The 23,706-nt window shown below is 41.2% G+C and overlaps 3 protein-coding genes across 3 annotated transcripts; 1 reads left to right on the top strand and 2 right to left on the bottom strand.

Annotated features, from left to right (window-relative positions):
• Positions 1–1,752: 1,752 nt before the first annotated feature.
• On the bottom strand, positions 1,753–11,256 carry LOC311289074 (uncharacterized protein; the record flags this gene model as incomplete). The annotated part of the gene is made up of 5 exons (XM_084406833.1): positions 9,836–11,256; positions 6,884–7,030; positions 6,716–6,796; positions 2,538–2,567; positions 1,753–2,303 (listed from the first exon to the last, which is right to left on the bottom strand). Exons 1-5 carry the CDS (start codon positions 10,395–10,397, stop codon positions 1,753–1,755), a joined length of 1,371 nt encoding a protein of 456 aa, XP_084262959.1. The 5' UTR covers positions 10,398–11,256.
• Positions 11,257–11,660: 404 nt separating this feature from the next.
• LOC311289972 (zinc finger MYM-type protein 1-like) lies at positions 11,661–12,959 on the top strand (the record flags this gene model as incomplete). Its single annotated transcript, XM_084408246.1, has 2 exons — positions 11,661–12,818; positions 12,880–12,959. The coding sequence occupies 2 exons, from the start codon at positions 11,661–11,663 to the stop codon at positions 12,907–12,909; spliced, it is 1,188 nt and encodes a 395-aa protein (XP_084264372.1). The 3' UTR covers positions 12,910–12,959.
• LOC311289973 (uncharacterized protein) lies at positions 12,668–14,219 on the bottom strand. Its single transcript, XM_084408247.1, has 4 exons — positions 14,147–14,219; positions 13,836–13,925; positions 12,945–13,073; positions 12,668–12,805 (listed from the first exon to the last, which is right to left on the bottom strand). The coding sequence occupies exons 1-4, from the start codon at positions 14,204–14,206 to the stop codon at positions 12,767–12,769; spliced, it is 318 nt and encodes a 105-aa protein (XP_084264373.1). The 5' UTR covers positions 14,207–14,219; the 3' UTR covers positions 12,668–12,766.
• Between the last annotated feature and the right edge of the window lie 9,487 nt (positions 14,220–23,706).

Here is a 23,706-nt window from a genome sequence, read left to right as displayed (position 1 = left end):
CCCGCTGATATGTCCCGGTTGCCAAAAATCCTAAAACTGAAAGTACTTGGGTTGGTACCGGGATGGCGCGGTTCCGTGTTGTTGGTATTTGTAATGCTAGGCCAAGTTCAGCACAGATCCAAGAGCATGGCTCTAGGAAATCTAAAGCGGCTTATTAGCCACTCATCATCATGGGCTAGGAAATCCTCACGGTCCCTGAATACTCTTTCCCTCCGAAGTCTGCCATTGGCATAGTCTTCCAGCAGTGCCAGCGCATCCATCATACAATATGCACTTAAGTGTTGCTGCAGTAGGCTATTTATGTTTTCAGCGATCAGATTTAATCATTTACACCTTATCACATTAATCACATAATGAGTGATAGGCCTACATCCATTTAAGAAAGGAAGTGAAAGAAATTAAATTTACGTACTTTCAGCATATAGTTCCTTTTATGTCTTTAAACTAAACATGCATGTATGTATCTTTAGGACCCATAATGGTGATTTAATGTTATTTGTATTTTTTGTTGTAACCGGGACCTATGAACAACTTGTAAATATTGTAAATATTGAAATATGTCAAAGTAAATTTTGGCATTTTGCAAAGGGTCAATAATTCCCTTTATCCGCAGTCAGTTCCTCAACTCACCATCAGTGTCGCCAAACTGCTTTGTCTTCAAAATGTGCGTACGCATGGGTCAGAGTTTGCGTGTAGGTGCGCATATTTTCACGTCAAGTTTTTCTTTAGAAATCCCACCTTTTGCGCAGGAACTGGCGTACGCATGTTTTCAGCCCCGTTTTGTGCGTACGCAAGCTTTAGAAATGAGGCCCCTGGACATGCTTCAAACTCCTTCACAACTGGTGCATGTCGTTTTGTATGTTCCTATTTTGCTGGAAGTGCTTGGGTACATTTTGGCTGAGAAAAAAGTGTTACAGACAGCAGATGGCCAAATAAAATGGCAGTACATAGTAGAACTGGGTAAACTCCATAAAGATCAGTGCCATTCCGCAATGTTATTTAAAAAATATTCATTGCCCCAGTAGACAGATGATAATAGACAGACAGCAGGTGGGCAAAGAAAATGGCAGTACACTGCAGGGTAAACTGCATAAAGTTTGAACCTGGTCTCTCAGAAACAACGCAGGGTTGTCAGGCACTGTGTGTGGATGGGGTGCTGGGGGCACGAGTCTTTCTGATAGAGGCTTAGCCCAGGGTCTTTAACAGACAGTGGTGTGAGTAGACCACTCGATGCCATCATATATAATGGACAACATGTATGACATACCCTGCAGTATTGCAATAACGTTCCAGGGGTTTGAGGAGACCGTTCAGTTCATTCGTGGTAGCCCTTGAGCAAGGCATTTAACCCAGAGTTGTTCTGGGGAGATCAAATAAATAAATTAATAAAAAGGTGGGGTGAAGTGGGGCAGCTACATTCGCCGTGGAATGGAGAGGAGGCCCCTGGGATGGAATGGCCAGGGTGGATGAGGGGCTTTTCTTGTGGAAGGGTGAAAGGGAGTGGTGGGCAAATAAATAAAAAAATCAAATTGAATTGGTGAATGAGGATTTTTATTTATTTATTTATTAATAGGGAATGCGGCAAACAAAAAAGGTAGAGGAAGAACAGTAATTATGTTAAACAGTGTTATGGCCAGCAATGCTATATGAATTTAAACTAGATACAAGGTACACCACACCACATATAGTATTCAAAAGCCTGGCCATTTCAGCTGTAAAAGGCATGTCTAAAAGATTAATCCAGAACCACCCCTACTGGATTAAGTCTTTCAGACTTTCAGCGATGCTATTTAAAAAAATGTCATTGCCCCTAGTAGACAGATGAACCTGGTCTCTAAGAAACAACGCAGGGTTGTCAAACACTATGTGTGGATGACGTACGATCCCCCCCTTGAGACCCAACACAAAGCTGACCATCACACTGTTCACCCATACCCGGGACCGGTCGATCTTCTTTGGGTCTGTGGATCCCCATCGACGACGCTGGGTGATTGCAGATATGATGATGGTCATCTGTGGGTGCCGCCGATGGAGATCACACAGGTCCTGCTTTATCTCTGCGGCGAGATCCACGCTCTTCATCTTCCCCAGATCGTTCCCGCCGCAGTGGATGAGCAGGACCTCCGGGACTGTTCTTCCTCGCAGGGACTGGGCAAAAAAGGGGAGGACGCCACGCCACCTCAGTCCACCCCAGCCAAACCACTTCACCTGGGTATCTAGTCCCAGGTTAGAGGCCAGGGACCTCCTTGCCGCCTCCTCTCCACGGCGAACATAGCTGTCCCCCATGATCCACACATTGGGAACTGCCAAAATAGAAAGGTAAACATTTCATTACAGTCATACCTGTGTAACCTACAATGTATTGCAATATAACACAATAGTGCCAACTAACAACACTTGTAATCACCAGTAGTCGCGATTGTGATTTTAACAGTAAAAATACATATTGTGCAAACCATTACTCTAAAATGTTATTTAGTTTTAATCATTGCATAATCCATAACAAAACATCCCTTGTATATATATAATATACGTACCTCTTATGTTAACGGCGTCCATAACGAAAACTGCAGAAAAACAAAATGAATATTAACATTAAACAATTGGAAATGGTGACCAAGTATATCAAGATACTGCCGGCTCTTTAATTAAAGTTAGACTGCCACTGACCACTCGAGCAAAATAGCGACAGTGCTATTTGAAATGGGTCTTTAGTGACAAAGTATACCAACATCGGACTCTTCAACTGGCTTTAACTAACCTTCATGTCGGATCGTAAAATGGCTGCAATTCAATGTCATGCTGATATTTAAGTAGCTGCTAGACAGCCACTGAGCACTCTAGCGCAATATAGATGTTATATTATGTAAAAAATAAATGATGTACACCTAATACAATACTAAGATTTTGCAAAACGTTGACGGAATAAAGCGAGCTAGTTGATGTTAACGTAAATTAATGTTAACGTTACAATGAAATGGCTGCCGCATATCCAGTGTCACAGAATCATACAGTCAAGTTAATGTTTCATAGGATAACTACATTACGAATAATAAAATGAGTATAGAAATGGGCAACGTTAATCACTAAAAAATAATGCCAAAGATCAATGTATCTGTAGTGAGTTGGAGTACCTGTCTAACTTACTCTATAGTTTACTGTAAATGGGGTAACGTAACATTAACAGTTAGCTGTTAGCTTATTTTACCTAGAAGTTGCAAACACAACTCCGTTCATTCGTTGTAGTACTAACTTGTTAACTGTTCACATGAGTTTACCCGGATAGTACCTTGCAGGATACATAACTATAAGGTGTCTGAACATGCCTTTAAGAGACATACATGAACTTCACGTTACAACTTACCAGCAAATTCAGATGGGTTGTACTCTTCAGCCGCTTTGCAGTGAATGTAGTAGCCATAGACTGTAACCCCCAATTTCCACCGGCTGCGTTACGGCTCCGGCACGGCGGCGGAGTCAATAGGTTTCCATTAAAGTCAATGAGTGTATTTCCACTGAATGCGGTACAGCTGCGTTCCGACTCCGGCGATCCGCAGCCCTCCGGAGCAGATACGCAGAGCTTCTATTTTTGCCGGATGCCGGAGAGCTCCGCAGCAATTCAGCACTTATATCGCGCGATCATACGTGAATTTGCGAGATCTCGTGGGTCCTTGTGACTTCAGCTGTCAGTCATGACCGCAGCCGTTCCGCAACAAATACGGACCTGGTGGGTATTGACGGACGACGGAACACGGAGCTGTCACGCAGCGGAGCCGTTCCGCAGCCACTCCGCATCTGGTGGAAATTGGGGGTAAGAAGTAGCCTAGTCTGCCAGTCGATCTTGTAACATTACAGATAGCTGAGGCTGCTTGGCTGAAGAGGCGGGTCCACCGGCCGGCTCAGTCTCACACAAAGCCCGCCCTTTTACCCATATATGGATTGGCCAGAAGGTGGGCAGGGTTAGGATTTCCCAAGATTTTCCAAGATGGCGCCGCCCATACCCCCCATAAACGGCCTCAAAACCGTTCTTCAGAAAGTCTATGGGTCACAGACGCTTTGTCCATATTTTTTACAGTCTATGGTCAATGCACGTTTGTTGTTGCTGATACGATGACGCAGTTTGCAGTGCATCATGGAAATAGTAGTTGATTACTATAGTAGTTGATTGACCCTAACCAAGTACAGGCTGAGTGACCACTGTCTGGCTATAGAGAGAGGTGTGTGTTGTTACGAACCCCGTTATTAAAGTGCTCGTTATAAAGGGTAAGCAACATAAAGACACGCGATGACAAGATAGCAACTTGAAATAGTTTATATGGGATCAAAACTCACGTATCAGCTGGCAACTGATAAAGGACAGAGATAGACAAACAGACCAATGCAACATAGAAACAAACAACATTCAAACACAGTTGAACAGCGGCTGGTGGAAACATCATGACGCACACAGGACTCCTCGTCAATCCTCTCAAGCCCTTCTCCCTCAGTGAACGTCAAACTCTTCACAGAGTTAAAACAGTGATCGCAACAATCACACGCCGCTGTGGAAAACAAACGTATCCATCAAGTTCCGCCCTCTTCTCTCTTCACTCTGATGTTATATAGGCTATCCAGCCTAGATACTAAACCGGCTGCAGGTGCGCAGGGGCGGAGCCTATTAGGAAAGAGAGAACCAGATCAATGAAAGAGATATACACAAATAAACATAACTCTGGCCGTAACAGTGTAATATGTGACAGCCTGCCACAAACTATGAGAGTCAGCCAGTGGACAAAACTAAAGTCAGAACCATTCTTATCTTGTCTGAATGTTGGTACAAATGTACAAAGGTGTTTTTTTTTTCTGTTCTTTTTTTCGTTTATATAAATGTATTCATGCAATTGTTTACTGATTGATTTATTGACTTTGTTGATTATTTGTCCGTTGCTTATGTAATGGCCAATGCTTTGGCAATACTGTACAAGTCATAAAAGTCAAAGCTAATTTGAATTTGAATTTGAGTGAGTGTGAGTGTGAGTGTGTGTGATAGAGAGAGAGAGAGTGTGTGTGTGTGTGTGAGAGAGAGAGAGAGAGAGAGAGTGTGTGTTGGGATATGTGGTTTACACGGACAACACGCCGGACATTTCACCTGGGCTCCCCGGACCTAAGGGTAATACGGGGACTATGCCAAGGTCCTCATTAATCAAAGAGTGTAACTGCATTTGTTAGTGTCTGATCAACATAAATTCTCTTTTTCTTTGAAAGTCCTTATTTACCACTTGACCTGATTTTGAGTGTATCCCAGTGTATAGAACAGCGACCCCACAGCTGGGTTATATATTGCAGTTTCATACACATTTCTGATACACACGGGGCATTTTGGCGGGCCGTCTTGTGATTGGCTGGTTTGCGCACGTGGGCGGTAACAAACGGAAGTCGACGGGAAGCTCCGCCCAGAAGCATGGCCTAGACTAGAGCAGTCGCTAATTAAATACCTAATGGACCACACCTCGGAAGTGTCAGCTCGACGTCATTGGATTTAGTGGATTAAATACATACAGGTAATAATTATATTTATAAATATAGTTGCATTTTTGCATGAAGTGTTTCCTATTTGCAAGAAATTGTAACTTGTGACTTACAATTACTGTAAAATGCTATATATTTACCACAATGTTAGCTGAGCTAGCTTGAGTGGCTATCAACATGTCCTGCTCATTAAGCCTCAGGCTAAAGAGGTGGAGGACAGCAGGTAGAGATGAGGACAGAAGTAACATTGCCAGTAGGTCAAATTTGGTAGTTTTGTTTTTAAAATGAAAGCTAGCTAGGTTAAGTTGAGCTGTGGCTACTGCATGGCTTAACGAGCAGGGCGTAGCTAGTTAATGACTCACTCAAAGACAGTCCGTTGCTGTAACAACTGCGCGCTGAGTGACAGGCTTTCAATGCGCAGACGCTGTTTAGTTTCGGTTTATTGGTTACTGAAAATTTACTCGTTTTTGTGCATGCTGACCACACCGTGACACTTATTTATATAGCAACAAATAAATGTATAAATAATTCGAAATAAATTAATAAATGCGGTAAAACCACATATCGCGCTATTGAGCCACTCAAAATTACCGCAAGGGAAAGTCCTTCACCGCGACAGCCCTAACTAAGACGAGTTGATACATACCTCTCTCGTCTCAGTGCGTGCACTCAATCGCTCTTGCGCGCGGTGACACTTTGATAACACTTAGCTTAGCCTAGTTCATTCATTAGGATCCAAACAGAGATGAAGCTAGAAGCGACCAAACACCTCCACGTTTTCCCTATTTAAATACAGTTACACGAGTAGTTACACGACCAAGTATGGCAACACAAAATAAAACGTGGCACTTTTCTAAGCGTTTCTAAGCCACGTTTTATTTTGTGTCACCATACTTGGTCGTGTAACTACTCGAGTAACTGTATTTAAATAGGGAAAACGTGGAGGTGTTTGGTCACTTCTAAATTCATTGCTGTTAGATACCATTGAATATACTGGGCTAAGCTCAGTGCTTTCAAAGTATCGCTGCGCGCCAGAGCGATTGAGTGCACGCACTGAGACGAGAGAGGTATGTATCAACTCGTCTTAGTTAAGGGAATAACATAGTTTAATATGTAAAAATGGTGAAGTATCCCTTTAAGGGAGTTGGGCAAAGTAAGAATTTCATTGTAGGGTATAAACCACTGTGTTTTTTTTCTGTGCATAGACAATAAACGTCTTGAATCTGAATCTTACCTTCAGAGGGAGGTACACTCTCACTTACTGTGGACGACACAAATGACACTGATCCTGTTGAAAACATAATTTAACAAGTTACTTTTGTCACAGGAAAAAAATACATTTTATCAACAGTGACTATGAATTGAGTTAACATACCAAAGTCTCCCATGTCATGGTCTTGCTCTGTGGTTGAAGAATCAAAATCCATAGGCTCCACAGTTCCAAGCTCTGATGCGGTGAGATCTGTGTTGCTGTCATCAGATTCGCTCCCACTGTCTTCAGCATCACTTAACGCAATCTCATCTGGAAAATGGCATTAGTAAAACTCAGAGGTGGAAAGAGTACCTGAAAACCATACTTGAGTAAAAAGACATACCTTGCAGCATAAATTACTCTATTACAAGTTACCAATACCAATACGACTCGAGTAAAAGTGATTTTAACAATACTTTAGTATTTTACTTGTACTAAATTTAGGCTCAAAGATGCACTAGTCCTTGACACCTGAGACATGCAGGTGAAAATAAGAAACAATTGATTTGTAAAATGAGAAGTCATGTTTATTTTCTAAAATCTAAATAAAACTGAACACCTCAACAACACCCTCTTAAAGGGATTGTTCACTCAAAAATGAAAAATCTGTCTTCATGTAGTCAACCTCAAGTTGTTCCAAACCTGTATACATTTCTTTGTTCTGCTGTACACAAAGATAGATATTTTATATATTTTTGTAACCAAGCAGATCTTGCCAACCATTGACTAGTACAGCAGAACAAAGACAAGTCTGGAACAACTTGAGGGTGAGTAAATGACAGAATATTCATTTTTGGGTGAACCATCTATTTAAGCTTCTACAAACTCTCAAGTCTCAGTTAAGCTCAAGTGCACAAAAAGGCCACACGTAAACCAATATCCTTCAAAAAGGCCTGGTCAATATAGTGGATAAATAAAATAATGTTAAGTCAAATTAAATAGTCAAAGTCTACAGTCGTGGCCAAAAGTTTTGAGAATGACACAAATATTAGTTTTCACAAAGTTTGCTGCTAAACTACTTTTAGATCTTTTTTTCAGTTGTTTCTGTGATGTACTGAAATATAATTACAAGCACTTTATACGTTTCAAAGGCTTTTATTGACAATTACATGACATTTATGCAAAGAGTCAGTATTTGCAGTGTTGGCCCTTCTTTTTCAGGACCTCTGCAATTCGACTGGGCATGCTCTCAATCAACTTCTGGGCCAAATCCTGATTGATAGCAACCCATTCTTTCATAATCACTTCTTGGAGTTTGTCAGAATTAGTGGGTTTTTGTTTGTCCACCCGCCTCTTGAGGATTGACCACAAGTTCTCAATGGGATTAAGATCTGGGGATTTTCCAGGCCATGGACCCAAAATTTCAACGTTTTGGTCCTCGAGCCACTTAGTTATCACTTTTGCCTTATGGAACGGTGCTCCATCGTGCTGGAAAATGCATTGTTCTTCACCAAACTGTTGTTGGATTGTTGGAAGAAGTTGCTGTTGGAGGGTGTTTTGGTACCATTCTTTATTCATGGCTGTGTTTTTGGGCAAAATTGTAAGTGAGCCCACTCCCTTGGATGAGAAGCAACCCCACACATGAATGGTCTCAGGATGCTTTACTGTTGGCATGACACAGGACTGATGGTAGCGCTCACCTTTTCTTCTCCGGACAAGCCTTTTTCCAGATGCCCCAAACAATCGGAAACAGGCTTCATCGGAGAATATGACTTTGCCCCAGTCCTCAGCAGTCCATTCACCATACTTTCTGCAGAAGATCAATCTGTCCCTGATGTTTTTTTTGGAGAGAAGTGGCTTCTTTGCTGCCCTTCTTGACACCAGGCCATCTTCCAAAAGTCTTCGCCTCACTGTGCGTGCAGATGCGCTCACACCTGCCTGCTGCCATTCCTGAGCAAGCTCTGCACTGGTGGCACTCCGATCCCGCAGCTGAATCCTCTTTAGGAGACGATCCTGGCGCTTGCTGCTCTTTCTTGGACGCCCTGAAGCCTTCTTAACAAGAATTGAACCTCTTTCCTTGAAGTTTATCGTGGAATTTTCATGGCAAAGAAGGACTATGCAATTCATCTGATCACTGTTCATAACATTCTGGAGTATATGCAAATTGCTATTATAAAACCTTAAGCAGCAACTTTTCCATTTTCCAATTTCCAATATTTATGCAATTCTCAAAACTTTTGGCCACGACTGTACTTGCACTGGATGTGCTGGTTTTGGACTCATCACTGGCTGCAGTCATGACCTCATCTCCTAAATCAAACGTCTGCGATTTAGCACCTACTAATGCACTCGCATTCACGTAAAGTAGACTTGTTGACAAGTTTGGGTGAAGGGCAAAACGCACAAGATATATAGTTCAGTCAGTGCCACTTAGATGGAAATATCACTTCTTTATAGCAGAAACAAACTGCTGCAGAAAAAGATAGGTGCCATGCAAAATGTAATTGCATTACTTATCACAAATGTATTGGAGTAAAAAGTACATTTACTTCTTCAAAAATGTAGTCAAGTAGAGTAAAAGTAGCTAATATCTTTGATACTCTGTACTTGAGTATCTTTTTGGCTACTTTGTAGTTGTACTGTTACTAATTACATTTACTCAAATAGTTTACAGCTCTGGTAAAACTCTCATAAATAGCTGGACATAAAAATCTGTGGTTGAAATAGCCACATCAAATAAAAAGACCTAGGGAAAAGATAGTACTTGGTTTTGTACTTGCCACTTTTTGTAAAGTAGCTTACTTGAGTAGTTTTGAGCTATTATACCCGTTTATGTTTAATGTGGTCCATGAGCACATAAGATAAATGATTACACAATATGATATTAGGTTAATAATTAACGTAATTCGACTGCACCTACACAAACATAATTTTGAATTACTGTCCAGTCATACTGTAGACTTGAGTTTATATTTCTGAATAGTAGTCCTCGACTCATATTTGGACATGAAAGATGATTTTTTTTTTCTTGGAAATGGATGCTGACGACGCCAAGTCTAGATGTTTATAAATTAACATTCAAAGGAAAAAACAAAAACTCAGATAATATCTACAAGAGCTAATTTCTGTACAAACCTTCAATTTCAATCTCATCCAGTGACTTCCCCTGCATGCTGGAAAAGTTTCCTTTCTGCATTGACAAGAGGAGTTTGGAAATCTTAGCGAGTTGTGTTGTGGGAACTGGTAATCTGTAGAAGTCGCGGTGAACACGGATGTCGTGACCCAGGAAATCTGCAACCTGATCAAGTTCATTGTGTTTTAAATTAAGGACTTGTGAGAGTGTGGCAACATGTTTCCTGAGTTGTGTTGACCTAAGGTACTCAGGGTGCTTTGCTCCACACTGGCTTGCATGAACACGCAAACAGTCCTGTCCTCTGTAGTGGCTCATTGACGTTGGTCTTGCAAACAGGAAGACATTTGTGGCACAAACGCCACATTCAGTTCTTCTACTGGCAAGTAGTGACAAAGCATCCACCAGACTTGGTGTGAGCAGAACGGCAACCTTTCTGCCCCTTTTCCCCATGATTTCAATTCGGCTGAAATAGTTACAAAGCTTCTGTTCAGTCTTCGACAACCCCAGTGCAACATCTTCATGGAGCTTTGTGTTGTCCCTTTCATGAAAACTTTTGAGGTGCATTTTCGAAACTTCCAGAGCACGTCTTCGATTGAAGACAATGATTTGTGCAAGTGTGAGTTTTGCAAGTTGAGCATAGTTCTGAGTGGTGGCCTCTTCCTTCAAAGAAAGACAGAGGAAAACCTTGCTTAAAACTCACTGACAAATTTTATGATATTAACAATCAAGAGCAAGATATTAATAAAAATATATCTTTTGTGAGGACATACCTCTTCAGTATCATCAGCAAGCACGGCGCTACACCGGGGCTAGGGGGCGCTAAAGCCCCGTCAAAAATCTGTGTAGCCCCAGTTAAGCCCACGCAACCAGGGGGCAAAAGACCCGCGCTCTTAGTTCAAAACAGAGCGCACAAAGCGTGTATGCGCATCGCGGGTGCAGAATGATGTGCTCAAAGCAACATAGACTCAGTGTGCAGCGCTGCACAAGTGTGCATTTAAAAGTTCACGGCACAATTTACAAAGTGAAGAAATGTCGAGCGCACAAATCCTAGTGTCTATCTGTCCAACAGTTTATTGATCATTTGTTTCTTCACAGTTTTAAATTCCAGTTATTGTGCGTTTGATGCCGATTCATAGTCCTTGTGATGTGTGATCTAACAGGCACACGGTAGCGAGTCGTTTAAAAACAGCAACAAACTCCAACAAAATAAAGTAATTTTATGCAAATCCACAGCCTTTTCTCTACAGATCATGCATTATAATGTGAATATCATATTGGAGAGAGTTTTACCGTGCATCCTGCTGTAACCGGAAGAGGCGCGCGCGCTGTTTGAATACTGAATGGAGAATGATTGAAACTGACGTGAAAAAAGCGTGAGGCGCCGAAAAGCGCGCTGTTTGCATCCCTGGCCCTGGGCTATTACATTACTAACTTAGTCTAACATGATAATTCATACATGCATCACAGTATGTCCGGATTTTGATTCATAAACAGTTGGACGTTTTACATAATGTAGTATTAATATGAAACACAAACAAACAGATCCAACTCTGAAATTGCAGTTTATTATTGAGTCAACAACAATAAATTACAAACAATGCGAAATTACGTTAATTACAATGTTCTTTTACAGAACTTGGCATAACAGATAGCTGTTTTTTGCCCCATGGATGCGCGCGCATCCGGTATTGTTTGTATACAAGAAACCTGTGTGAGGCTAGGCTAGCTAGTTTAGGCTACAATCTGTTACAAATACAATGGATCGTTTTGTTATTAAAAAAAAAAAGAGTGCAGATCGAAAATGAAGACCAAGATCCAGTCTCCCAGATGGACAAAGAAGAAGAGGGAGATTCGAAAAATGAATTTGAGAGAGAAAGTCATGAGCCAGGACCTGAAGGAGCACCGGAGCTGTCCATCGCCGCTAGTTGCTCAACAGTCCCAGTTAGATGTGCCGCTGACACCGACACCGCTCCCTCTGATTTAAGCCAGTCGCCTGTAGATGAACCGAGGCGGCCTCTTCTCCGGCATTATCCGGCCACCAAAGTTGGACAGCAGGATCGCTACTTCAGTCGTAGATGGTATGAGGATTACAAATGGCTGGAATATTCTATTTCAAAGGACCGTGTTTTCTGCTTTGCGTGCCGGCACTTTCAGTGTCCTGGTAACCATGGAGACAAGGCGGCATTTACCCACCATGGCTACCAGAACTGGAAGAAGGCGACAAGTTCATTTAAGACACACAATGCCAGTGTGGAGCATAAATATGCCATGGCAGCGTGGAATGAGTGGAATATTCAGAAAGAGTCTGGCTCAACAATATGTAATGCTCTGAGTGATGGACATGCAAAAATAGTCCGTGAGAACAGAGAGTATATGCGAGCAGTTGTGGAGTCATTGCATTTCACTGCGTACCAGGGACTTTCACAGAGAGGAGACACAGAGAATGACAGGGCTGTCAACCAGGGAAACTTCCTAGAACTTTTACAGATCATAGGCAAATTTGACAAAACAGTAGCACAGAAAATATCAGAAAATCCAAGAAATGCGAAGTACACACATCATGATATACAGAACGAAATACTGGAAATTATGGCAAATATGATTAGGGATCAGATTAGTGGTGAAATACAAGATGCTGAAATATTTGCTTTGATGGTAGATGAGAGTAAGGATCTGAGTAAAACGGAACAAGTGTCTGTCGTGGTGCGCTACGTGAAAAATGATCACGTTGTGGAAGAATTTCTCCATTTCACGCCAGCTGACGGATTAGATGCAGCGTCACTTTTCACTACGATTAAAAACACTCTCAGCAAATGTAACATTGATCACACTGCCTGTATTGCTCAGTGTTATGATGGTGCTGCTGTAATGTCTGGTGTTCACAACGGGGTCCAAGAGAAATTCAGAGAAGAGGTCCCTCAGGCAGTCTACATTCACTGCCATGCACACCGCCTCAATCTTGTTCTGGTGGACTGTGTCAGAAACGTGAAGCCAGCAGGGGATTTTTTTGTTATTGTGCAAGACATGTACACGTTTTTATATAGAGTATTATTATACATATTATTACATATTATAGAGTAACTTAATGAAAATCAATTGTTTTCTTAGCACCCCCACGTATCGGTCCAGCTCTCCATTAGCACCAGTAGATAAAAAATCCTGGCGCCGTGCATGATCATCAGTTGTGGATGGGGGATTTGTGGTACCACACATCTTTGGAGCCATTTCATCATCAAGGCCCTGTAAAAAGGAAAAAACAAACAAAAAATATTGTAGACCGTGGACTATGAAAACTACACTCTTATGAACACATTCGTGTTCACCGCGACTTCTACAGATTACCAGTTCCCACAACACAACTGGCTAAGATTTCCAAACTCCTTTTGTCAATGGAGAAAGGAAACCTTTGCAGCATGCAGGGGAAGTCACTGGATGAGATTGAAACTGAAGCTTTGTACAGAAATTAGCCCTGGTAGATATTATCTGAGTTTTTGTTTTTTCCTTTGAATGTTTGAATGCAGCTTATTTAAAGCATATCCTAAATGAAGATATACCTTCTTCATATTTTTAAATTGTAGATGGGGAATTTGTGGTTAGCCTCAGTGTCTGGAGCTGACTTCTTGTAGCCCAGTATAACTAATAGGGTGCCTATCCATTACATGTAACCAAACAACTTAGCATTCACATTAAACCAACATACAGATCCAATGCAGGCAGTCCAAGTGTTCTTAAAAACCAAAGTGTATGGACCTCCCAAGTCATGTTTGGGTGGGGGTTCAGTGTTTGATACACATACACTCAGATATTATACTGACTGAAGCTTGAAAAGGCATGTTTAGACAATGTCCTTCCATTCCATTGTCCACATAAAGCATGTTCTACTCAGGCGCCTGTCCACATAAAGCATGTTCTACTCAGGTGACTACACACACACACATATTGAAATAGGTTGGTAGATTTTACATTTTGCCACAAATAAGTTGTACATGAGATTTAACTTACCTCTCCAACCTTGGTGAGTGGGCCGAGCTCTGGACTAGTCTGATTCGGGTGGCTGACGGCTGTATGGGTGCACTTGCTCTCAGTGGTCAGCTGTAGAAGATGAAACAGAGACAAAAGGACAATAAAGAGAAAGTCCTGGGAACGTGATACTAGAGAGGACATTTGACATCTGAATTTAAAAAAAAAAAAAAACATTCTAGTGTTGACAGAAAGACAGAGGAAAACCTTGCTTAAAACTCACTGACAACTTTTCTGATATTAACAATCAAGAGCAAGATATTAATAAAAATATATCTTTTGTGAGGACATACCTCTTCAGTATCATCAGTTGTGGATGGGGGATTTGTGGTACCACACATCTTTGGAGCCATTTCATCATCAAGGCCCTGTAAAAAGGAATAAACAACAAAAAATAATAAATAATAATAATTATATATATATATATATATATATATATATATATATATATATATATAGTAGACCGTGGACTATGAAAACTACACTCTGATGAACACAGCATTTGATGACTTGTTCTACCAGTCTGTAATGGTCAGTATCATCTATGGTGTGCTGGTTAGGTGGTGCTAACAAACTGCTAACAAAAGCTATAAAAATCATGTTCCACCTGAAGCTAGATGGAAAATGTACAGTATTTTGGTATGTGAAATGTTCTATGGTTAAAGCATTTCTTATTTGAGAACTATCAATTTCACAAAGTTAGTTAAAGTCAAGAAGATAAAAACACTGTTTTTAACTTTTTATTTTATTTTTTATAACACTCTACACACAGCACAATATACTTGTCAGGTCTAGTTGCCCCTCATGTTTTGTATATTGATCATTGTGGTTAGTTACTATGGTACCAATTAATTTATCTTACAGGTTTAGTACACTAACAGAACATCATAAAAACACATTAAATTTATTTAATGGCCTGAAATATTAATGATATCACAGCCTTCCTGTGTCACTGCAACTTCATATTTAAACAAAATAATGTTGGGCTACTAAGAAAATATTTAATTCTATAAAACAAACACAATGTCTGTTGTAAAAGTTAAGGCTTTAAACCATTCATTCAACAACATGTTCAGAAACGCTGGTTGATTCATTAAAATATAGTAATGAAACAAGGTTAATTATTTTTAACTTTGAGCTCCACTTTTCAAGGCTCAGTTGACCAGCAATGCGTTGCATGGGTAACGCTGATGCTTCACTTAATAGAGACAAATGGCATTGATTCAATGCATGACTCGCTGAGTTTTGTTTCCCGCGCATGCGAGTTCCTCGCGCTGTGAATGCTGACCAGCGCTGTCGCTGATGCCATTCATGGTAAATAAATACCCTTTATTTTAAACGTTAAAAGGATGACAGTACAAATATTTAACTTTCCTTGGACACGGCAACCTTTTCACGAATATGACTTGACCTCAAAGACAGACGCAGGTAATCGCACGCGCTCAGTTGATCTCTCTCATTCACTGTCTGTTTAGGCTTAAGTGCAAATCCACAAAGCCTCTGTACAAATCACCATGATAAAACCATGATCGCCGCGTCTTATTATCATTATTAACTTATTTAACATTCAATACACATGCACGAAGTTCAAAACGAGGGTATAGCCTTATGAAAAAAGAAAACACGCGAATATCGCGGTTGCTGTGGTTACTTGAATTCCTCTGCGGATGGCTTGTCAGTAGCGCGGTACTGCAATATTGCGGTTATCGCGACAGCCCTAGTCTTAGTTAAGGGAATAACATAGTTTAATATGAAAAAACGGTGAAGAATCCCTTTAACAGAAGGATTATTATGCACGTCTTTGTGATGTTTCCTGTCTCTGAAGTTTTCAACTATCAAAATGCAAGAGTAATCTTAAAGAAAGAGATATTTAATAAATAGCCCTAAATTTAACTGTACTGCATTTGTACAAAACATCTTGTCTGCAAGGGAGCATATACACTTACTTTATTATCATGAAATGTATACTGAATTTGAGATAAAAGTAAAGTTACCTCCTCCTCTTCACATGTTCTCTTGATTGCCCATGAGTACGTTCTATTAATTCTCTTTTTAGCAAGTTGGTTAAAAGACTAAAAATGAATTGGTCTGGATGACTGAGTCACAACATGCCACAAAATCTGGAAGATTAAGAGGTTAAGAGTAGTATTAGGCTGATTGTTACGTACGGTTTCAATATCAAGACTAAACTTTCAGACCAAGTTCCAACACTATTTAGCTAACCTTATGAAATCAGATTTAAACTGAGAATCAGACCTTAAACCCCATAGTCTTTGTTTCATTTAAAATACGGTGTGTTGAAGTACAATGCCAAAATTACTTAAGACATGTTACTAATTGTAGTATTACTTAGTGCAATTAATTAAAATATCAAAAGGTTTGGCCACATAAATAGATGAACAGCAAAGACATTCTAAAAATACACTCCATATTGTCCACACTCTAATGTGGGCTAGTAAAGTTGGTGAAATCACATCGAGTGAGACACCAACTGATACTCAAAGGGAATTAAGAAAAGTAAACTGCAATTTCTTGTCAACTGTGGCATTAACTGACCTCATGTTTTGATGGCTTCAACTGGACAACACATTTTGTGATCTATTCATTTTTGTTTGCCTATCTTCCAGGGAAGTATGCTGATGAGGAACATGGATCCAGAAGAGTGGCAAAGAAAGTGTGGTCTAAGGCTGAGGTCGCTGCAGTAATGCGACACTTCAAAGGTCATATAAGCAGGGGAAAACTGGCCACCAAAGCTGAATGCAGTCACTGCAAACTGGTGGAAGACCCTGTGTTGGCACAAAGAACAGTGCAAAATATAAGGGACTTTGTTCGAAATAGAGGAATAGCTGCAAAGAGGCAGTCAGAAAAAGAAAAGATTTAAATACACTAACACAAACATAGAAACACCACCACAATTGTCAAAGGAACACGCCGACCTTTTGGGACATTAGCTTATTCCCCGTATCCCCCAGAGTTAGACAAGTCCATACATACCCTTTTCGTCTCTGTGTGTGCCGTAACTCTGTCTGACGCACCCACCGCTAGCCTAGCTTAGCACAAAGACTGGAGGTAAATGGCTCCAGCTAGCATCCTGCTCCCAATAAGTGACACAATAACGCCAACATTCTCCTATTTTTTTTTTATAGTCACAGCGTGTACAAATAACAAGGTCACATGAGACAGCCGTCTTCTAACCGTATACATACAGAGAACTATATTCTCATGGAATTTACTATATAGAAGGCGAAGCACTGCTGGCTGGAGTGATTAGCGCAACCCTCTGAGCGAACTCTCTGCCCCTCACCATAGGGCTTCTCAGGCGCTGCGAGCAAATCACTCCGCAGAAGTAGCAGTTCTTAGCCATCTTCTAACCGTATACATACATATTCTCAGAAGGCGGTGTCTCATGTGACCTTGTTATTCGTACACGCTGTGACTATACAAATCACAACATGTAAATAGGAGAATGTTGGCGTTATTGTGTCACTTATTGGGAGCAGTATGCTAGCTGGAGCTGTTTACCTCCAGTCTTTGTGCTAAGCTAGGCTAGCAGTGGGTGCGTCAGACAGAGTTACGGCACGCACAGAGATGAGAAGGGTATGTATGGACTTATCTAACTCTGGGGGATACGGGATTAAGCTAATGTCCCAAAAGTCCAAAGTTCCTTTAATGTTTTAAAAAGTGTGGCTCTTGTGTTTTAAGTTGTTGTCTGCCTGTTATAGTTTGTAATGATGTGCTGTACAAAAATAGAAGTTCGAATGACAAAGAGGCCGTCACAAAAGCAAACTGTAAAACAGGTTGTTGTTTTTTTACATTTTATTTATTTTTTGTTATGGGCAACCATGGGTCTTTTTTTGCTCAATTCTCATTGTCATGGCACTTGTGTTGTGTGACAATCTATTGTTTAGCTCTTACAGGCTGTTATCTGGCTGTTAGTCAGTGTCACCAACTAACACTGGTGATGTTAGAGTGTCAGGTTAATGTGTATTTATGTTAATGAGCATTTATGTTAATGAGCAATTATTTAAGTGACGTCATTGTCCCTTTAAAGTCCCAATAATGTTTGTTTTGGTCCTTATAAGTCACATATTCTTCAGAAAGAGAACTGTCTCTATAAACCACAATAGTTTTAGGGTGGTGTGTATCACGCTCTGAAGGGTGTATCTGAAGTCTAAAGTGTCCTGAATTTTTTTCTTTTTTTTTTTAGTGTTTTAATCTAACTCTCATAGCTCTAGGACCTCAGGAAAGGGTAGTCCATCTAAACCACCACCGGGCCTGTTTGGAGAAAAAGTCTGGCTAATCCACATAAACCAGTATGTGTGTGTGTGTGTGTGTGTGTGTGTGTGTGTATATGTGGTTTATGGAGACATTTCGTATGAATACACGCCACACTATGGGGACATTTTGTATTAACAGGACAGGGTCAGAGTCCTCATAATTCAGACAATGTAGAAGTGTTTCTATTCACCTTATTTTCCACGGCAACAAGGGCGGCGCCATTACGCTCATTTTGTCATCTTACTTCCGGCTGAGCGGGACTTCAACTTCCGGCTGAGAGAACATACCGGTACGCTAGTTTCTAGACGTAAACAATATGTCGAGTATTATATGTTCAGTTAAAGGCTGCCATAATAATTGGATCAAGAGGCGAGAACAATTGAACAAACTGTGTTTCGAACACAATGTGATGCGATCTGAGTGTTGTGGTGCAGTTTACGATTTACACCCACCACCTAAAGACGAGGAGCACCTGAGGCAATGGCGGAAGGCGCTAAACTTGAAGTGCCCACCCAAGCACCCTTATGTGTGTTCATACCATTTTATGGACGGGAAGCCGACTGACGAACACCCTTACCCCGAGAAATGGCTCGGCTACGATGTTCCGGCAAAGAAGCAACGCCGGGTGCTGAACAGGTTGTCAGATTCAGGTAAGCTAACTTACCTGTTAGTTATGTGCTTGTTAGCCTAACGTTAGATTCGTGATTCAATGATTACATTTAAGATCAGTAACGAGCCGTTAACAAAATACAACGAACCTTGCATTGCCCAACTATAACGTTAAATATCATATTTCTTATGTTTTGTTTACTTTGTGATATGGACCTACGGGTCTGAAATAATTAATTAATATTCACGATATTATAACATATTATGCTACATTTCAGTCTTATAATAGCTCACATTATTCCTGTAAGCAGGCCAGCTAGCTACATCTCTCTTTCAGATATTGATATTGATATTGACTTAAATAGAGGAGATTGTGTGTGTGTGTGTGTATACTGTCTTGAGTTTGTAATGGATCTCTCTTTTACACACTGTTCTCTGTAACTATGGGTCCATCATATATTAAATCTCATGATCTATTTTAAGTACTAATGTAAAAAAAATTGTATGGTTATATTTTTCCATAGATGCATCAATGAGCGTTAGTGATGCAGTGGACAACTGTGAGGATGATCACAGCCACATGCCCCAGACCTGTGATGCAGAAACACAATGGGAGGATCCATCTGTCTCTGACCACAACTACGCTTCACGATCTAAACTCAACCTGAAGCCACCAACATCTGAAATGGGAACACAATGCGTTGAGCCAGTGCCATTGTACATAACTCTGCTGAGAAACGACCACCTTTGTCAGCTCTACACAGGGTTGACACTGGATGCGTTCCATTCAGTTGCCGAGCACCTTACCAGTTCATATACCAACAGCTTTCAGCTACACACTTGGGATCAGCTCCTGATCACTCTGATGAAGCTGCGTCTTAATTTATTGCAGGGTGATCTTGCTGAAAGTTTTGGTGTTTCTCAGTCTAATATAAGCAAGGTGATTTCGTGTTGGCTTGACATCATGGAGGAGAAGATGAGGTGTTACATACCATGGCTTCCCAGGGAGACAATCCAGGCAACAATGCCTCAGTGTTTCAGAGAGCAATTTCCAAACACAACATGTGTGATCGACTGTTCAGAGACACCCCTTCAAAAGCCACGCAACCTTGACTCGAGAGGTGAGTCCTACAGCCATTACTACGGCCAGAACACCATCAAATACCTGGTTTCCATTGCACCATGTGGACTGATCATGTTCATCTCACCAGCATATGGAGGAAGGTGCAGTGATAAATTCATAACCGCAAATTCAGGGTTCCTGGAATACCTTCGTCCAGGCGATGAAGTAATGGCAGACAGAGGCTTCACCATGACCGATCTCCTCTATGAAAGGAAGGTGAAACTTGTCCTTCCAGCATTCACCAAGAGAGGCATGCAACTCTCTGAAAAAGACACCACTAACACTAGGCGCATCGCCAATGTACGCGTCCACGTTGAGCGGGTCATATGTCGACTTAAAAACTTCAAAGTCCTGTCTCAAACCATTCCAATTAATCTCACCCCTAAAATGGATAAAATTCTAAGAATTTGTGCAGCCCTGTGCAACCTTCGAAGCGACATCATTTCTGATATAGAAGATGAATAAATGTTTATTTGTAGTTGCTTTCATTCTGCTTTCATTTTGCTTTAACTAATCAGTGTAAATAGTGTAAGTAGTTATTTTTATAAACCTTTACAATGTGAATAGTTATTTTTATAAACCTTTACAATGTGACCAGATGTTACCTGTTGTGAATAGTTATTTTTATAAACCTCTACAATGTGACCAGATGTTACCTTTGTGAATAGTTATTTTTATAAACCTTTACAGTGTGACCAGATGTTTAATAAACCCTTACAATGTGACCAGATGTTACCTGTCAGTAATTTATTATAAAACCATATAATGTGAGCTCTGTAGATTTCCCCTTAAAACTTAATTTAAGTCTTCTGGTTAGAAGGAATAAGTCATGTCAAATTTGCAAATGAAAACCATCTTGGTTTATTACTGATGAAAATGAAATGGTGACATATATCTACATTGAGGTCAGTAGAAGGTGTCTCTAGCTTCCTGAAAACATCAAACACAAGTGATTTTATAAAACTTATTTAATCATTTATATTTTCTAAAACACAAAATCACAAATATATCTCGTTTAACACAACCAATTTAAAATGCATCCCACCCCAATTATCTAATATCCTATCCTTAAAGGGATAGTTCACTTTAAAAATAAAATTGTGTCATCATATACTCACCCTCAAGTTGTTTTAAACCTGTATGAATTTCGTTCTTCTGCTGAACACGAAGATATTTTGAAGAATGATCTTCCTTTGTGTTCAGCAGAAGAAAGAAATTAATTCAGGTTTAAAACAACTTGAGGGAGAGTATATGATGACAGAATTTTATTTTTAAAGTGAACTATTCCTTTAACCCTAATTATTCGCATTCCTGCTTATTTACAAAGCTGCATGTATCTTGTGGATAGCAAAAGACGGCCTGCCTGAAACTCATCTGACACATGAGGGAGCATATACTTAAAATAAAATGCTTTCAGTCTATCTACAGTCTTGGCACAGAATTGGTCATTGTATGGGACTTGTAGCAGAACTTGCTGTGATGGAGCCCAGATGAGCAGCTTACAGGCCCTCAGCCCTGTACAGAACATTCCAAGCTGCACTTGCACATAGAAGCCCCGTGGACCATTTGGCTGCAGCTGAGGTGTCCCCTCCACCATCTTCACATCATATCTCTGACTTCTGAAGAGATCCTCCAGAGTCTCGCCACTTTTAAGGAGAGGGGATTTGATCTCCAGCAGTTCCTCCGAGTTCAAAACTCCATCTGGGCTTGATGACAGCCAGGGCTCACTTGCAGACACGACTGTGCCTCTGCGGCTGACTGAGAACCCGCAACCCTCTAGCCACTGTATCGCAGACTCCTCGCTTTCTAAGCCATGGTAAGTGGCCGCATTCCCATGGAACCTGGGGTAGAGGTGCTCTCTGAGGAAGGTCTGAGGGTTGACTCTGCTGGGGACCTTCTTTGCTGTGCTTGCCGTGATTCTTACTTTGCGAGAGTCATGCCACAAGTGAGAGGAACTCTGTTCAAGAGTTACACGCTCCAATGCTGTACGCTTTAAGAGATCAATGGCCATGAAACTGTCATAAAACACCATGCACCTCTGGCAGATGTTGGTGCCATCATGGTCAGCATGTGGTAAGGAGGATGCAGGCTTTTCTGGCTCCTGTGTCTGAGCAGCACTCAGGGTAGGTAGTTAAGTGAGAACAGATTTGTCAAGTCTATTGGAATGTTTACCCCCAAATACCTAATTGAAACCCATACCTAATTGAGTCCCATTTCAAATTATACTTATTTTTCATATTTACAGAAGGGTTGTAATTAAAACAGAGAATTTGTGTTTTTGGAACATTCAGCTTATATCCAGAGAAGGATCCATATTGCTCCAATAATTCCAATAGGAATTCCAATTCAGTTCATAACAGTCATCCTGAATCCTGGTGTCTAAAAGCCTGTAATTTTTCCTTATAATCCAAAGCCCTGCCAGCTTTGTGCCGGTTCCCTGGTCTCTTGACGGTATGCCACGTGAACCGCTGAATCCGCTCCAAAAGCGAGTCCGGGTGTTTAATTACCGAAACCGGGAACCCCCTCTTCGCCATATCCTCCGTAGCCTCCTCCGCCGAACCGTACATCACAACTCCCTCCTGGTAGAAAATTCTGAACCTGGCGGGGAACGGCGTCTGAAATCGGATTTTCTTCTCCTTCAATATTGCTTTTGCTTCGGCATACTCCCTTCGCTTTTTCAAGACATCCGGGGCATAATCGTGATCAAGGTTGACTCTTTTCCCGAGATATTGAAATCCTCGCTTTTGCCAGGCCATTCTCAACAGCTCTTCTTTTGTCCTGTAGCTTGACATCTTGGCAACGATGGACCTCGGCTGGGCTTCGCCAAGCGGCCTCGGCATCAAGGCGCGGTGAGCTCTTTCCACCCGAAGTTCAAATGTAGCCGGAAGCTCCAAGCCCTCCCGCAGCAAGCGCTCCACATACATCACCATCGATGGGGAATTTTCCTCCGCTCCCTCTTTAACGCCGTGAATTCTGATATTTTCTCGTCTGGAGCGGCCCTCTAAATCAGTCAGCTTAGCGTCTAGGTGTATCTGAAGGTGTAGCAGCTCCTGCACGGTATCCTCTGCCACTTGTAACCGTGTTTCAGTCGCGTCAATCCTCTTCTCCGCCTCTTAGATCCTAGTAATGGATTTATTGATTTCTTCTCGTATCGCATTCAGCTGCTGACTGCGGTCTTTTCTGAACTCTCTCAGCTCTTTAAGTATGAGACCAAAGTCCCCGGTCTCGCTTTGACCCGCTCCGAGTTGCGTATGCGAATCATCATCATCGTCCTCCATTACGCTGCTAGGCGATGAAGTTTGGCTAGCTCCATCGACGTCGAGTAACTCCGTCTGCTTTGACTTTTTATTTTCCCCTCTGGGCATTCTCGAGACCCACTGTCTTAAATCACACTGTAAACTAAGTTTGTTTCTAAATATTCGGGTTGTAGTGGGTCATTATGTCCGAAATTGTCGGGAGCACGTTCTCTAAGCTGCCATCTCCTGGTTCGTCAAACCGGAAGTCCCATCTTCTCCTTTTAAGGTTTCTGCTGATTTGTTATGATCACCAGGAGGTTCCTCTGGATCATCCTCTCTTTCAATCCCTCTTTCAGATTCACCTTCCAAGTGTTCATCAACAACTTCATCCTCCGATAAATCCATTGCATTTCCTTCCACAGGTTCAGGCAAGTTTGCATTACTAACAGGTTCTTCCCGAATGAGATATTCCGCATTCTTCTCTGACACAGGTTCCACATTGGGTAAGTTCACAGTTCTTCCACTTCCAGAAGAAGTAACAGGGTTTGTATTTGACACTATTCGAGTTTCAATTTCTAGTATCCTTTCAGGAACATTGTACTCAATT

This window comes from Rutilus rutilus (genome assembly GCF_951802725.1).
Source record: "Rutilus rutilus genome assembly, chromosome: 4".
NCBI classification, from domain to species: domain Eukaryota; kingdom Metazoa; phylum Chordata; class Actinopteri; order Cypriniformes; family Leuciscidae; genus Rutilus; species Rutilus rutilus.
This window is presented reverse-complemented; position numbering and strand designations above follow the sequence as displayed.

Excerpts from the sequence above, each read along its gene's own strand:
- LOC311289973 (XM_084408247.1), bottom strand. The coding sequence starts at position 14,206 with ATGGCTCCAAAGATGTGTGGTACCACAAATCCCCCATCCACAACTGAT. Across the intron at positions 13,926-14,146 it reads CAACTGATGATACTGAAGAG|CTGACCACTGAGAGCAAGTG; the intron begins GTATGTCCTCAC and ends CATCTTCTACAG. Across the intron at positions 12,806-12,944 it reads AGCTGGACCGATACGTGGGG|TCCACCAGAACAAGATTGAG; the intron begins GTGCTAAGAAAA and ends TTTCTGACACAG.